The sequence below is a fragment of the Pleuronectes platessa genome, chromosome 19, assembly GCF_947347685.1.
Source record: "Pleuronectes platessa chromosome 19, fPlePla1.1, whole genome shotgun sequence".
Lineage (NCBI taxonomy): Eukaryota > Metazoa > Chordata > Actinopteri > Pleuronectiformes > Pleuronectidae > Pleuronectes > Pleuronectes platessa.
The window spans coordinates 16,429,959-16,446,044 of NC_070644.1; the positions used below are offsets into that span (position 1 = coordinate 16,429,959).

Genomic DNA, 16,086 nt, shown 5'->3' on the forward strand with positions numbered 1-16,086 from the left:
CTGTGCACATACAGTACATCCTTGAAGAATGTTAACATGCATCTCCTCAGGGCGATTTCAATGTGGACTTTGGAATAACTGTTCTGGTCATATCGACAGCTGTTCCATGAGACCCCCCCCCAACTCCTTCTGGTATATCCAGACCAGAGGTTGTGGCGTAATTTCGTTTACGACCTCCAGCTTAATGGATCCATTAGGGCCAAGCCGATGCAAAGCTGTCATTAAAATGGAGGCACGGTGAAACGTGTAACCCACAAATATCAGTTGTTAAAGTCGGCAGAAAATATCATTAGAAATACTTCCATCACCGCGGGAGTATCCGATTTTGAATATCCACACGTGGCCACAGTATGGATTTTCACGTCAGTCCTTTTGGCTTTGTATTATCTGGTGTTGAACGCTCAGCAGATGGCGTCTATGAATATAACATGTATTAGTTCCTAGTCTTGTCACATGGTCTCTTTGTAGAGGGCACACTATGTAGCAGCATCATTCTGCAGGAAGACGAAGTTGCAGAGGTGGGAGAGAAAGAGAGAGACATGAGAATAATGTCATTTAACGTCAGTGCTTCCTCTGATGTTGAATAGTTGATATGTTGAATAGTGGGCTCCAGAGAATATGAAAAACAATACAGTGACTGTACGATGAGGATGTTTGATTAGAAAAAACTGATTTACTTTCTTTTCTGTGTTTCTAACAATAGAGTTTAAATATTTTCAGAGATTAAATGGAAATACTACTACTGGTTTTGCAGGAGTTTGTCTTTCCGATATATCAATCCATGGACCAATCACTGTCCTTTGCTTTGTTTGTCTATGAATTGTACTGTCTGCTGAGGAACAGCCATGATGCCCTCCTCATGTGATGGGGAAAGCAGCTGACTGGAAGGGGAGGCAGAGGACATGCAGTTTTTATGAGGCATTCATGTTGTTGATGTTTTTTTACTCCCTGTCTGCTTCTCACACTGAAACGTGAGGGGAAGTAGGGGTGGGGGGGGGGGGGGGGGGATATAGGTGTTAATGTATGGCACCATGTTTCTACACTCACATTTTACACACGCACTCAGTCACTGTATATTAGGATCAGGATATTCATTTCTATGTTACGCCCTTCCATCTCTCTCATCACTGTTCTCTCTCTCCATCTGTCTCCAGGAGGGAGGTACCGTGGAAAAGCCATGGTCAGAGGGAGGGAAGACGTGAGGAAGAAAAAATCCTATGTGAAGGCATTCCGCAGCTCTGGCGCCCTCGTCTATTGTACCTCAGTTATGCAAGATGCAACAACACCTATTGGGAGAGAAGAACCTTGAGCAGAGAGGAACACTGTGGAGGAAGAAGCGGAGCAGCAGCAGAGGGGAGCACGTTTGACAGATTGAAAGAAGGAGCGCTGCTGCAGGATTCCCACTGTGCTGAACACGGGACTGCGTGACAGGTCCGTGCAAGCACAGGGCGAGAGGGAGGAGAGAGGAGAGGAGAGGAGGGAGGAAGGTAGGGTAGGAAGAAGGGGGAGGGGGAGGGGAAGGCAATTCGGCGCAGTGCAAGCTGACTGGATGAGTAGCAGCCGCGACACAGGCACCAGCATCAGCATCAGCACCCCTAGCTGTAGCATCCTTCTGTGTGGCTGCTGGAGGATGTCTTGTGGCTGCTGTAGCATCAACATCACCCACATACACACACCAGCATCCAGACACAGAGGTTCCCACCTCTCGCCTTACACCCACACATGATGTGGTGGCCACCAGAGAGGAGTTAGTAAGTGACGTGGCTTGGGGGACACGGGAGGAGCAAGCAGGGGACGACTGGAGGTAGCGCAAGCCGGAGGAGGGCTGGAACGACGGCGACTGGAGCAGCAGCAGCAGCAGCAGCAGCAGCAGCAGCGGCACCATGGCACAAGCCGCCAAGCAGCTCCGTAAGACCAAGGACCTTGCAGAGGCCGCCGCCCAGGAGCAGAGGGAGAAGGAGGAGGAAAAGTTAAAAAAGAGGAATAAATCCAGGGACCGCAGGCGCAAGGTATGGCTGGCTGTCTCATGAGACATGGAAGGTGATGGGCTTTCTAACATCCATCTTTCCCCACCTCGACCTGTCTTTCTCTCTACAAGTCTCTCTGCATCTATTATGTGTGATTGGCAAGGCTAGAGTTTACACATTTATAATCCCACATTTGGTCTGGCAGCCTCAGCTGGTGTGTGTGTGCGTGCGTGCAGGCTAACCAGTCGGGCACATATGCTCTGGTGCAGGTTGTTCTTGCGCTCCATCCGATATTCAGCTCCAGGGGAAGCTAAATGAGGCTGATGATGAAAAGGATGATTTCTGTAAGGTGGAAGTTGTTGATTGAATAACAGATTCCCTTTTTCCTTTTACATGAGAAGCGCTATTACATGGCTGCAGCTCATTCATTTGAATGCAATGCAAGTCCAGTGAACTGCACGTACACGTATTTGTATGCATGTAATCACATCATCATTGATGTGCCCTGCATCCTCTCTTTTTTATGAAACGGTGTTGGTCTTAGATTCTGTGGTTCCCCCATATTACAGCTTTTTTTTCATTGGGATAGATATAAAATGGAGGGGGAAGATGGAGGTACACCCTAATAATAACCCATCTGTGCATCTGTTTGGTTGTATTCTGCATGTGTTGTCCATTGGAGACACCCATGCTAGTTATATTATATATAGCAGTATTTGTTGCCAGTAATATTAATCGTGCAGTACGTGATTATTTTAAAGGAATTGTCACCAACTAGACATGCAGTTAATCCTCCTGTGAGCATTACAGATCTCAGTCACCCCTGCGTTTCACTCTCTCCTTCACCCTCCTGCTCTGGCTCTGCCTTTGGGTGCAGATTTTTTTGGGGGTCTGCGCTTCCGTGCACGCACGCTTGGCAGCACTGAACATTTTGTGAAAGGTACTTGTTGAGCTGATTAAACGACGTATGGATTTTTTTCTGATGTGATTTACAACATCACTATGTGGAGATTGTACAACGTGTGTGTGTGTGTATGTAAAACAAAGAGGACGAGGGTTTGTCAGAAAGACAAAGGGGAAGAGGCAGAGTACAAACATAAATGGAATCTGCAGAGGGAGCTGGGGCTGCTCACTGCTCATGGGGTGTAATTTATTTTCTCTTTAGTTAATGTTCAGCCAAAAACTGATTATGTAGATTGTTGTTTGCTGAGGGTGTCAGCTTGTTGTGCAGATTTACTTTTCATTGATAGAAACTAGAAAACTCTTGAAATGTGACGTATGCATGTTCAGTTGTGGCTACAGTAACACAGTAACACTTACAGTGTGTTGACTCAGTTGACGCACTTTTCTTGATTCACACATAATTCATAGGTTAATCAAATGATTTTGAATTGATCTTTTATACACGACAATATCCAGAATGTGATGTAAGTTAAACCTCAACAACATAAAAGAAATCAAGTGGTACAAATCAACACAAACACATCAGTTATTCGAAGATTACTCCGTCTTAAACTGGATTACATCGGATTGGATGTAGCATGAATTGATCTTGTCATTTTTCCTGTATTCCTTCTGTAGTAAGGTTCAAAAGCTAAATTGAGGTTGGCATGAGTTTGAATTTCAGCTATGATTAAAGCAAAAAACGAACTTTTTTGACTAATTTAATTCGAAACACACATAGATGAGAGCTGACGGAAGAAATTTTTAGAAAATGTAATTTATTAATGTTACCAGGATCCATATTTTGTCTTCCAGTGTAATACGATTGATATTAATCCAGTAAGCCAACTTCATTCACTCCACTCACACATGATGCCAAGATTATTATTTATTTTTATTAACGGCAGGTAGGAATACTGTCAAAAATATATAACAAGGAAATATAATCAGGTTTTGTGGCACAAATTCTATCAGATATGAAATAACTACTTCATAAATTATCAAACATAAACACAACAACTTTGGCTGCATCAGGTACCATGATTGTTTAATTAGCATATTCCCTGTGCAAGATTTTTGCATCAAAATCATAGCAAAATTAGTCAGGTCATCAAAAAACATTGAGTATTCAACATTTCCTCCTATGGACTATGGATCCAGATGGAGCGAGGGAGTAAGTCAAAGACACAGAGAGGGACAGGCAGGTCTTAATGTCCTGAGGACGTTAATTAGCTTCCTTCGATGTAAATCAAACTTGGCAACGTGACATCTCTCCGCTCTACTCCCAATCGCACAAAGGTCATCCACTGCAGTGCCAACAGAGATCCTGTGATAACTGTGGATCGGCTGGACAGTAATCTAGTTACAGGAGGGAAAGTGCAGGGCCGCTCTGCTAGCTCTGCTGTCTCAGGTGCATGTTATGAGTCCGACAGTTGGTTTGGAATAGATCCACGACCTTTGTCAGCTTCTTCCAGCATTCGTCGTATATCTGGAAAATGGAAAGGTTGACTGTTAAGAGAAGAACAAGTGCAGAAATGTCATATAGGCAGATTGAAGTATGATATACTGAGGTACTTTTGTGTGCTAAATGCTAGTTTTTTGTCAAGGTGGTGCGTGCTGCGTGAGGGAAGCACTGATTAGACCTGACAAGAAATTACATAAGAGCAAATATACTTCTAGGTGCAAATACAATGTGAATCAACATTAATATTTTTCTACTCAGTCCACAGACTTGCTACAGTTTAGTCACTCTTTACCACAAGGTAATAAACTCATCAGGCGGTTTGAAATCCTGCTAAATACAATGCATTGATAATAAACTGTGGAGTCAGATGTTTGGCCACACTGACAGTATGTATTCTTGACCCGCGGGCTGTAACCTTATCAATATGGATCACTCGATCACTATCTATCTCGCTAGCTTTGCTTTGGTCCGTATGTTTATTGATCCCTGCCGTATGTTTACCGGCAGCACGTCACAACAGGCTCACGATTGTCGTAGATTTCTACCGTCATGAATTATAAATGCCCTGATCAGGTATTTTTGGCCTCGATCACAACTATTGTCGGAAACCACAAAATGAGTTGGAAACCGAACATTCTCTTGGTCCGCAGTCAGCTGGCATGAGACTCATTCTAATAATAACGTCCTTTAAATAAGCTTCACTCTATCATGGCCGTGATACGATAAGGAAAGAAGAATGGAGTGACGTGAATGAGGCAGAACATCAAACTGCCATAAAGATTGTTAGAGTTCATTTTCAGTTCCTTGTAACCGATGAGAGCGACTAATCTGGGACATGAAAGCTTTTAGGGGAGGAACTCGGCGTGAGGCTCTTGGGCACTGCACGTTGTCCTGTTTCCTTCAGGCCCTGCACTTAATACGATGGATCCAATGATCTGCTAATGGACAGTGGGGGCTCCTGCTTGCTTGTATTTTCTAAGGGGCTGTGTGCACATAGTTTGTGTGTGTGTGAGTGAAACAAAAACAGGGCTTCAGGGTATCTCACTCCACTTTTATGTAACCTTATGGATACTTGGGCCTAATTAGTCAAAACTCTCTTCTGTGTCTCTCCCTCTTTCACCGCCTCTTGTCTCTACGCACAACAACATGCAGGATGATGACATCAGAAGTTGTTTTCAGTGATGCCTAACGTTGGCTAATTAAAAATGATATAGGGCGGCACGTTGGTGCAGGAAGAAGGTTTGAATCCCAGCTTGGACTCTCTCTGTAGAGTTTATATGTTCTCCCCTGTGTCTTTGAGGGTTTTCTCCGGGTACTACATCTTTCTCCCTTAGTCCAAAGACATGCAGACTGAGGTGAGATTAATTGGAGACTGTAAAATGTCCATGACCCTCAGAGGATAACGGGGTATACAGAATGGACAATATAAATGATGGACAAGAAAAAGATTATCCTCATTTTGTTATTTTTATATGCCAGAGCTTTGGGTGTAAAGTAATATATCATTTGGGTAATTTGTGTAATTGCTGTTCACAGCACAAAGGTGAAGGGAGTTTTCCCTCCTGAAAAATCACCCATAACTCCTCCTGACAACTTAACTGCAAGAGCATTGGCCTCAGGTTGGACAATTCAAATCTACAAGAAACCCAGATGATGATACCATAAAACATAAGAATCTGCTCCTGAGTCACATGACAAACCTTTACATTTCACACAGGGAACCCTGGCTGTCTTTTGATAGTTTCAGTTTCATTGCAAACCAGGTGTCAAATCCTTGGAGATGTTCTGCAAAAGGATGCAGTTCTGCTCAATTTAAATCGTGTTGCATGTCGTCCCAGATTCAAAGGAAGCGGAGGTTTGAAAAGAATACTTTCATACGCTGTGTATTTGTGTGGGGAGGAAATGAGCATGTTTATCTGACCTTATGGGACTGGAGCTCTTTAGGAAGTGTCCCAGAATCCAAGGGTCTAATATGTGTGAGAGTCAGCTGTGTTTTTTTTGGGGTGAACCTGTGGCTTTCTGTGGAAATAGCCATTCTTACATTTGGGTGCAGTATGTGATTATATATTTGTTACTGATTTTAGTTCTTTGTTTAAAGCCATATTTATAATTAATTTTTGTTACTAGTGACCAGAGAACACTGAACAAAGGTGTCAGATAAACAAGACTGGTTATGGCTAACGTGTTTGCCTGCGTAGATTAGAGTTGTACCTGTCTGGACACCATGAGTCGGATTGGGGTAATTAGGGATATTGTCTTATTGAGGTTGTGTTTGGACACAAGGTTCAGACAAAATAAAACCATTTGAAGCTGCTAGCTTTGCCTGTCATTCAGGTACAGTGGTTTCTTTGTTTTCACTGCGACTCATATTATACAGAAAAGAAACAATGGCCTAAAAGAGGATAAAAGGCTAAAAATACCTTAAAGCTGTGCAGAGCTTAAAAGGTGAATGTTTGCGTAATATGTGGTATTTCAGTTTTTTAACCCAATATTATCAAATTATTATTTCTGCTGCTATACGTATAACCTAATGTTGTTCTTTTGATAAAAACCTCTTTCATACTTTGTCAGGAGGTGCAAGGTGTGGCGAGAGCCTTTACATTGAATTAGTCAGTGAAAATAGACAAAAGCTACAGTAATTGGCCGCATGGTCTTATGGACCAGTGCCTTCTCATCCCCACTGAGGAACGGGGGGGTGGGCAGGATGAGCCAAGGTCAAGCAGAGCAGAAAGGAGCAGCACTCAGCCCAGCCTGAAGCAGCCACAGGCTATATTTACCTGTCAGCCTTGGATTACACTGCATCTGAGACCACAGCTGGACACGCATCCGCACACACACCACAACTGTGTGCGAGCAGAGCACCTGCTCCGATCATGTGTCTGACGTTGCCCCAGATCTGTACCTGCTCAGACAACACAGAGCGGAGGCATGATGGCCGATGTTTATCAGACCTCACGAGGGCTTATCTGGGACTCGACTCCCATGTTTTGATCTGGAGATCAAAGTCACTTCATGTTAGCATGTCTATGTCAGACACCTTTGATAGGAATCAGGAAAATCTGCTTGTTCTGTTAATGGAAAAATTTGCTTGGCTACTTAAATATGTCTGTCTGCCTGCAATTCAAGTGCATTTATTATGTCAATGGACCATATTTAATACCTTGAAAGAATAGGCCTATGAATACAATTTTACGAAATGTTCAAATGTTTTATCATTCAGCCTTTTATGATAGGACAGTAAGAACCGAACATACCCTATCGTACCAAAGCTTTTAGCAGAGTAATTGAAGGTTGAAGACCAGATCTTTACAAAACGTTTATCTTTTAGTGTGTGTCGTGGCTTTTAGAAAGTTCAGGTTCAGGCATTTGAACCATGAGTCAGCGTTTTAATACTTCAGCGAGCAGTAGCTGTTGAACCCTGTTGTGGTCAGAGAGTCAACGTGCCGACGGACCGTTAGATCAACACGCAGTCGTCTGGTTCCTCAAGAGTAACGGCTCATATGCCAGCGTGCTAATCAGTGCGTCCATCATCATTGTTAGCAAGGCCGGGCCGCATGAAGCTGTAAATCTCTTTTGGCAAGTTTATCACGACCCTGGGGTCAGTGGGCAGGTGGTCTGAAGTGACTGATGTTAGGGGAGGGGGGGAGATGGACGAGGGTAATCCTCAGCCGGAGATGAAAACCTGCTGCACAGAAAGTCAACCAGACACAAAATGCTGGAAGGGGGGGGGGGGAAGTGTGATGCGTTGGCTGCACTCTCAATCATGTGGATGCTGAATTTCATTTCAACTCACAGCAGCTCTGATGAGACTAAATCAATAAGAAAAGATGACTCACATGGTCACTGTATTTCAGATATTTCCGAGATACGTCCTGCATCCCGAGTAGCCGCACTTCATATCGAGATGGGACAATCTAAAATAATATACAACAGTTTCAAAAACACCTCCCATTTACGTAATTGACCTACATGCAGCGTTTACTGCACCTAGTGCTAATCATGCATTTTGACGTTGAGGGTCATTTGCAAAGTCAGTCTGTGAGCACCGCTAATTCCGAAGAATCATTAGAGGAAGAGTGAAAGTGATACAGACTGGCACAATGCCACACGCACTGATACGCAGACAACGAGTGCACACACACACACACAGACTCACACTCACACACTTTGAGCAGGAGTTGGGCATTATGTAATGGAATTAGTGCTCCTCAAGGTCTGCACAGATCATGTGGCCTGCAGGAGCCCTAATGCACTGGAGCAGCCGCTCTCAGGCACACCCTGACTCCATCACGTTCCTCTGCTGGTTTCATACTGTGGTGGTTTTATTGTTTGTTAGTGTTGGTCTGTAGTGGTGAAGACATATCTATTGTGCTAACATATATTCGTCACAAGCTCCAGACAGACTTGATATTGATGTTGGGCCTTGAACAAAGATGAATTTGAGTTTTATGGTAATATTATGTAGAACCGCACATCTATAATCAAATGCAATTTGATATAATTGCCCTGTGTGAGAGAGATGTTTATTCATATCTATTGTTTTCTCACAACATATTTCCAACCGATAACGTATAAGCCAATCCTGCATATTATTATTATTATAAACTATCCCTCAGCTTAGTCATACGCATGCATCTTTGTGTGCACGTTCCCCATGAGGGGCAGGGGTGTCACGTCATTGGTTACTGCTGCTTGGAGGAACTTCTTCACTCGCTCAATAACTAATCAATGCGAAGCGATTTTCTATCAACTAGAGGAAAACTTACTCCAAGCAGTTGTTGGATTTTTCATCTCGAAAACGAATGAAAACAACTTAAATGTAACATCGCTGGTTTGCAAACAACCTTGCCAAGACCAGCTGCCATTCACTCACTGATATCACTTCACACTGTCTGATCCGACGGAGCTTCCATCTCAGTGATGGCAGCCGGGCCGGGAGCACGACAGCTCATGGTGACAGCGAGAACTCCAGACTGAGTGTGTTCTCCTCAGTCGACTCCACATCCTCCAGTTATCCCCCCCCCCCCCCCCCCCCCCTTCCACTCTCCTCGACATTCCTCCTCACCCTGTGGGTATGATATAGCATTTCTGGCTGTGAATGTATTACTCGTATGTAGAAAAAAACAAAAAAGATGAATGGTAGCAATCACCAGCGCTGTAGGTTTCCCTCCACTGTCCTCGTCTGCTGTCGTCTGTACGGAGGCATTGAGTTATAAATATTTCATTGCTAATTCATTTTTAAAATCTAGATGGAAAAAGGGAAGCGACTGTTTGTTCCCTCACTGAGCCTTCGGTGCATTCATCCCTCAGCCGGCTTTTTGTCTCAGTACCTCTTTCCCTCCTTCTCCATTCTCAAATCCGGTCTATTATTTCCTGGGGTCCGTAGCTCTTCTTTTCACTCACTGCTTCAAATTTCTTTAAATGGTAGAAGCAAATGCTCATTGTTTAGATTTGTGAACTTAATTAAATGTTTCAGATTATATCCAGAATAGTGTATGTGAAAATTTGACTTGATCCGCCAAATGTCTCATTGACACATCTGGTGTTGACAATAAATACTTGAGCTTAAGATGTCATCCATCTCCAGGAAAACTTCATTCCTTCACCCTGCAATACCTCCAGACAGAAATGTCCATGTATATTTCTAAAATATCAAAGGAAAGGAAAAGCCTAGTGCAGGCTGTTCGCCATTTCTCCTTCTCTTATCTTTTCACCTTTCTGCAATCATCCATCTCTCCATCCGACCCTGAAGCTCTTCCCAAACCCACTGGTACAACGAGTGTGGAATAGCAGGCAGGGAATGAGTTAAACATTTCCACTTTCACATTCAGTAAAACAGATGATGCTAAATCTGTTTATCTCCCTTCAACTCAATTTCCTTTATTTCACTGTTTTCATGCAACATGACCTGTCATCGCTGAGCCATGCCCGAGCATCACAATGTGTTTTGTCTGTTACGGTAACTCCAGTAAACAATCAGGTAGCACAAATCATCCATGGGAAAGCCATCCATTAGCAGAGCTGGAGGCTGAGCTGGATAATAAAACGTTTACGGTGTTTTTGCCAGAATCGCCTGTGAGTCATGAAATATGATTTTCTTGTATTTAGATGATATCGAGTCACACAGGAACAGACGGAGAGGCAATATGGTTCCTCACTCGTCCTATTTGCATACCCATCGAAGGACTTAATCATAAAACGATAGACGTGAGGATTCAGAGTTTCTTCTCCTCCCTCGTCTTTGGCTTGGCGTCCTATCCTCCGCTTTGTTTACTTCCTGTTGGCGTCTGTTACCGAAGTCACAAGAGCATGGAGCGAAGCCAGTGACTAAACCACAGACAGCGAGAAATGGTCTCATCAGCACAGTCTTCCACTGCTGCTACTGTATCACCCACCGTATGATTCATTCACACCAGCGCTCGTGTCCTGAGTCAAACCAGCAACACTGCGATGGGAGGCTGGAGTACCACGCGTGGATCACTGCAACATCTTTCCCCTTCAACCCACACTCGAGTTTCTACATCGTCCTTCTCCGTCTCACACGTATGACTCATACAAACATATTTGTGGACCGAGGCCCGGTTGTAATGAAGCAGAGCGTCTGACTCAGCTCCTTTAGAGGTTTGACTGACTGACAGGGTGACAGGCTGTGTGCGCTGCTGGCTCTGCACCAGCTGTCCCTCGAGGGAGGCCAAGGTGAGAGCGGATGCCCCTTCTCTCAAAAATGCACATAGCCTCATGCATACTAAATAACCCCACCTTAATCCTGTGGCTTAACAAGCTGAGGGGGTCATCAGGATTCCAGACACCGAGCTCACTGGAGCATGCAGAGAAGCCCAGGGTGATTGATGACTCTTAATTGCCCTGTAATTTGCATCGTCCAAATTCAGAGTGAGAAAACCACAATGATGCATCAGCTTTATCGCACTTTAAAGATTTTTCTTCGTGTTCTCTTTTTAATCGTACTCCTCCAAGAGATCTGCTACAGTCGATGTTCTGTCTTTTGTAGATATTTATATGGTTGTGTTTTCTTATTTATAGCTATTTCTATTAAAGTTCATTGGTAAACTGTAAAATATCAATCCTATTATATATTTCTTTGTCATTAGGTTTTGATCAGAAGTATCAGGGACTTATTGTTAGATGCATTAACCCCAAACATCCGCCTTCTTCAGGCTCCAGTATATTTTCCCTCGTGTCACACATCTCATGATTAAATCAAATCAAATCAAATGTACGTTATTGTCCCCATGGGGAAATTTTCCCCAAAGCATAGTTATCTACATCTCAGGCTTTTTTCACTCTTTGATGTGAAATATAAATTAGAAAGAGAGAGTTTAATACATACGGTTGATTCACCTCTAAGCTGATTTATCTTTTAAAGGTGTCGCAGCGTTCATTCTGCCCCACAGGAAAAAGCAAACTCCATTTTGAATCGAGCTTTAAATAATCTACTTCTATTTTTAGAAATCGCAGCAATTTCAACCCAAACTGGACTCGATATATTGAAATGTCGTATTCATATTGCTGACGTACAAGGTTTATGTGTAGATATATTGTACATGTATGTACGTATGAATGTCACATGTTCGTTACACGTCACAGGCGACACGCTTCCCCACCTGGTAAATGATGAGTGTGATTGATGGCACTCTGGATGAAGTGCAGCTTGATGCTGCAGTGTGTCAGCTTGTCGTGTCCATATTTTTAGCTCTCCCTGGTGCATCGGGTTTATTATAGCATGAGCTTTGGAAAGAGCTCAGACACTTCTCATTGGGACATCGACTGGCATGTGTCACACAGTTATGCATCTACCTCTTGTTCACCTGCTGGTGCTTTGGAGAAAAAGGTTGATAATGCAGATCGAGAATTTATGTCACAATAAACCTGAAGGTGAAGCAGTTTTGCACTCTCTTCTTGTGTTGGTGACAAATCAGTGAAAATGAAATGCTGTTGTTTTGAAACCGCTGCAGGTTTCATGGTTCCTGTACCTCTGAGTAATTTGGCTGTCGTGTGAGATGGATTAGTCCCAGCAGGATTGGATAGTCTCACACCTTGTGTGTGTTTATGTCCCTGTGATCGTTTTACCATCTGCTTCTGCCTTCGACCCTCTGAGTCTATATGTTAATGACTTTAGATCAGAATTCCTTTAGTTTAGTTTCCTCTCTGCATCGCTCAGTGACTCGCTTCTCTAATCTGGACTTTATGTAAAATTATATTTGGCTGGCCTCGGGGGGAAAGGGGACAAGCCACTTGCTGCAGCTTCAGATTGGCGCGTGCGATGTGTTAACCCCTGCTGGACCTTGTGCTTCACGTCCGACCCCGGCATCAAGCGTTTGTCCCATTGACGGATTGCTCCTCCTGGGCTATGATGGCCCCTGTGAACCTGTGCAGAATGCTGAATCACAGGAGTTGGCTCTATCGACCGGCTTCAGGAGGAGTCGCTATCCTGTGAAATCCATCAGACCAGCAACAGCAAATTTGTGGCTGAGGGTAAATCCATTATTCTCCTAGTTGTGGCTTGTTGAGGTTATTTGCCTTTCTTTTGCGGTTCATAAGTGATAACTTTTCTTCTTTTAATGATTTATTTTAATCTGATGTCGTCTTCACTGCGTTTCATTCTATTATTATCTTTCAAATACCTTGTGCCAGCGAGAGAGAGCCCGGTGCTGATACCCTTAATGTTATTGCTGCATCATTGCTATTTTTAGAAGCAGTAGTGATCCAAACAGTTAAAGGTGGCAGATGTGAACTCAGAGGCCGTGCCCTCCTTCGATCGTGACTTCCTCCGCATTTTCTGCTCGTCCTCTGTGACTTTTCCTCCCTCTCCCTCCACCGGCCGCTCGGTGTCTCCATCCCTCTCTCTCAGCATGTGGCTTACTGGTATGACTCTGCGCCCACAGGCTGATTAGTGATGTCCTGCTGTCACCAACACAGACATGCACAGTGGGGACAACGCACCATGCTCGTGTCAGAACTTGGAGCTTCCGCTGTATGAGCACAGACTCACACAGATATCCCAACACGTGGGTATAAACACAAGCGAGTCATATTTCTGGAGATATTAATACAATCCAATCAAAAAATGAAACAGCAGATATAAACCTACATGGTATGTTTAAAATAATCAAACTTTCAATTAAAAATATTTAAATTTAAAGTCAAAAGTCAAATCACCTCAAAAGCAGCTGTGAACCTGATATGGTTTCATCTGGTTGTGGAGTTTATAACCTGTGTACTTCTCCAGTATTTATTTAGCATTGTATGGAGTCTGATGTTGAAGGGATTTCCCTCCCCATTGGAGGATGTGCAAGCTTTCAGGTAATTTGTAGTTGAAGGAAAATCCACTCATATATGTACAATGAACACTTTTAACATTTTGATTGGCTCACACAACTAAAGATAAACCAGGACATGGGGAAAATGTGTCCATTAAAGGAGAATAAACAAGCAGAGTGGCGAATGCAATAACCTGTTGAGTGGTTTTTGGATGTACAATGATTTCAGTGTTGTTGCATGTGCAGCATGCTGCGAGCAGTCAGCTGACACGTGCGCTCTTGTGTGTGCTGGAGTCTTTACATCCTGCGGTGAGGAGCATATGTCGGCTTCTGTGACCGCCTGTTGGCAGCGGGGCTGAAGATGATGCAGCACGTTACAGTGTGTCTGTTCACTCTGATATGACAGTCTGCACATAGACCTTGTGTTTGCATTGAAATGTGCCAGTGTAAATATCTACATCCGCACATTTGTGGGTTCACATGCATCTGCACGCACATTACGACGCCGTGCTTCCTTCTGCGTTTCTGTCCGTGTGCATGTGTGAGTTATACGTGTCAGCTCCAGAGCCCTCTGCAGTTCTGATTCATGACACGGGTGATTTGGGAGTCAGTCAGTCAACGTCATGATAGCGCAGCCGCCTCTGCACCCCCTCACCACACCCCCAAGCCTCTCATGTCATCCATCTCTCCCTCTCGGGCCACAATCACAGATCCTCTGACATCCAACATCCAACCTCGTCACATGAGTCACTCTGCAGTGACCTCACAGTCACCTCCACGTTGAGTTCTGTAGTTGATTTACTTTCATGGTATCTAATCCATTGTATTGTTTTCCATATTAATGATTTAATATTTATTTGCCAAATTTAAGAAATCAAAGAAATATAACTAATAGCCTCCAGATTTTTTAATGTCTTCTATATCAAAGCCCAGTCGACAGTCCAGTTTGACAAACAAATGCCAAAGAAACCATAACCTCCTTGGCAGAGATAATCATATATTAAGTGTAATTATGCTGCCTCATTGTTCTCGGCTACAGTTTTATTTTCAAACAAAAACATTGAGATGTTCTAAAAATAATCAAAGCTTCTTTTTTCTCTCTCTCTATTTATTACTCGATTATTGTAATAGCATTGCTTTGATATCATCTATTTGTGCCAGACTAAGTGAATTTATTAAACTTCTCACATATCATTCAGCAACAGATATGCACATCATGTCTATTATACCATATTGTTGCATGGTGGAGTTGAACACACACACATGTCTGGGTTCTGCTCTTACATGTTGCCTACTTCTTCTTATAGCTGCACAGATTTGTATGAATCAGTCATGTTTAATGTGTTAAAACAATGTGGCAGAGGGAGCATTCTAATGGGTTGAGGTCTCAGGAGTTTCATATAGTAGCGTTTACAGATGTGAGCTTGAACGACCCTCCTCTACAAACACGGCTTCTATTGTATATTTATGCAGTAATGACATAACCCAATTCCTACAGTAATGCCGAAACACATTAATAATTAATACTATATCAAAAATTAAACAATGAACTATAAATGTAATGCTGCAAAATACTCATCTTCTCATCTTTAGTCCTTAGTAAGCTAACACCGTACGATTTATCACTAAAATGTTGTGCATTAGTATAAAGTTATAAATGATAACTAAAAAGGATAAATGCATTAGAATAATAAAAGAGTAAGATATTCTTTTATGCAGTAAAATAAGCTTTAATCATTCAAACATGGAGTAAATACACTGTGCCACTGCCCAAAGGCAAAGGCAGCGGCCGCAGCGTTGACCTGAATTCACCTCATAAACGAACAGGTGATGGATGGATGAGGGGGGGGAATGGAGGAGTGCGAAACTGACAGCGCTGAAATAAGAAATTTTACAACACTGTGTCATCCACATGGGAAAAACCCAGCAGTGAAGCTTTTTATTTCCCATTTGTGTGTGGACTCCTCTTAGTGTGTGTGTTTATGTGTGTAAATAAGTGCTCTTGTAATGTGTGTCTGTCTATCGAGGGGATGTGTGGAGGAGACGAGGAAAAGGTGAATTAAATTACTGACGGCTTAGCTCCTGAATCCGGATCTCAACACTGATCCAGAGATTTATACGACACATCTCTCTGTCAAGGGCAGGGAATCACAGGCCATTTGGTTTCTTACAACATCCTTCAAGGGCCAAAATGTTACTGAACACTTAACCCCCTCTCCTCTGTAACGCAACCCTCGGAAATGCTTCTTCAGGTGTCGGATGATGGTAGTGATGATGATGCTACACATAGCTGCTTTTGGCCTAAATAACCTGATCAAGCAAATCTTTATCCCTGATACGTCTTCAGGTTTTAGCTTCTCACCACCAAACTTGTCTCCGTCAGATTGTGGTCTAGTGAAAACTGCTCGTTGGAATCTTCTACATCCTCACACCC

The 16,086-nt window shown here is 43.2% G+C and overlaps 1 protein-coding gene across 1 annotated transcript in view; it reads left to right on the forward strand.

Annotated features, from left to right (window-relative positions):
• The first annotated feature begins 1,883 nt into the window (after positions 1-1,883).
• The window catches only part of ank1b (ankyrin 1, erythrocytic b), a 54,135-nt gene continuing 39,932 nt past the window's right edge, over positions 1,884-16,086 (forward strand). The window contains exon 1 of the mRNA XM_053411384.1: positions 1,884-2,009. Within this exon, the coding sequence (XP_053267359.1) occupies positions 1,884-2,009 (126 nt within the window). The remainder of the gene's footprint in view (positions 2,010-16,086) is intronic.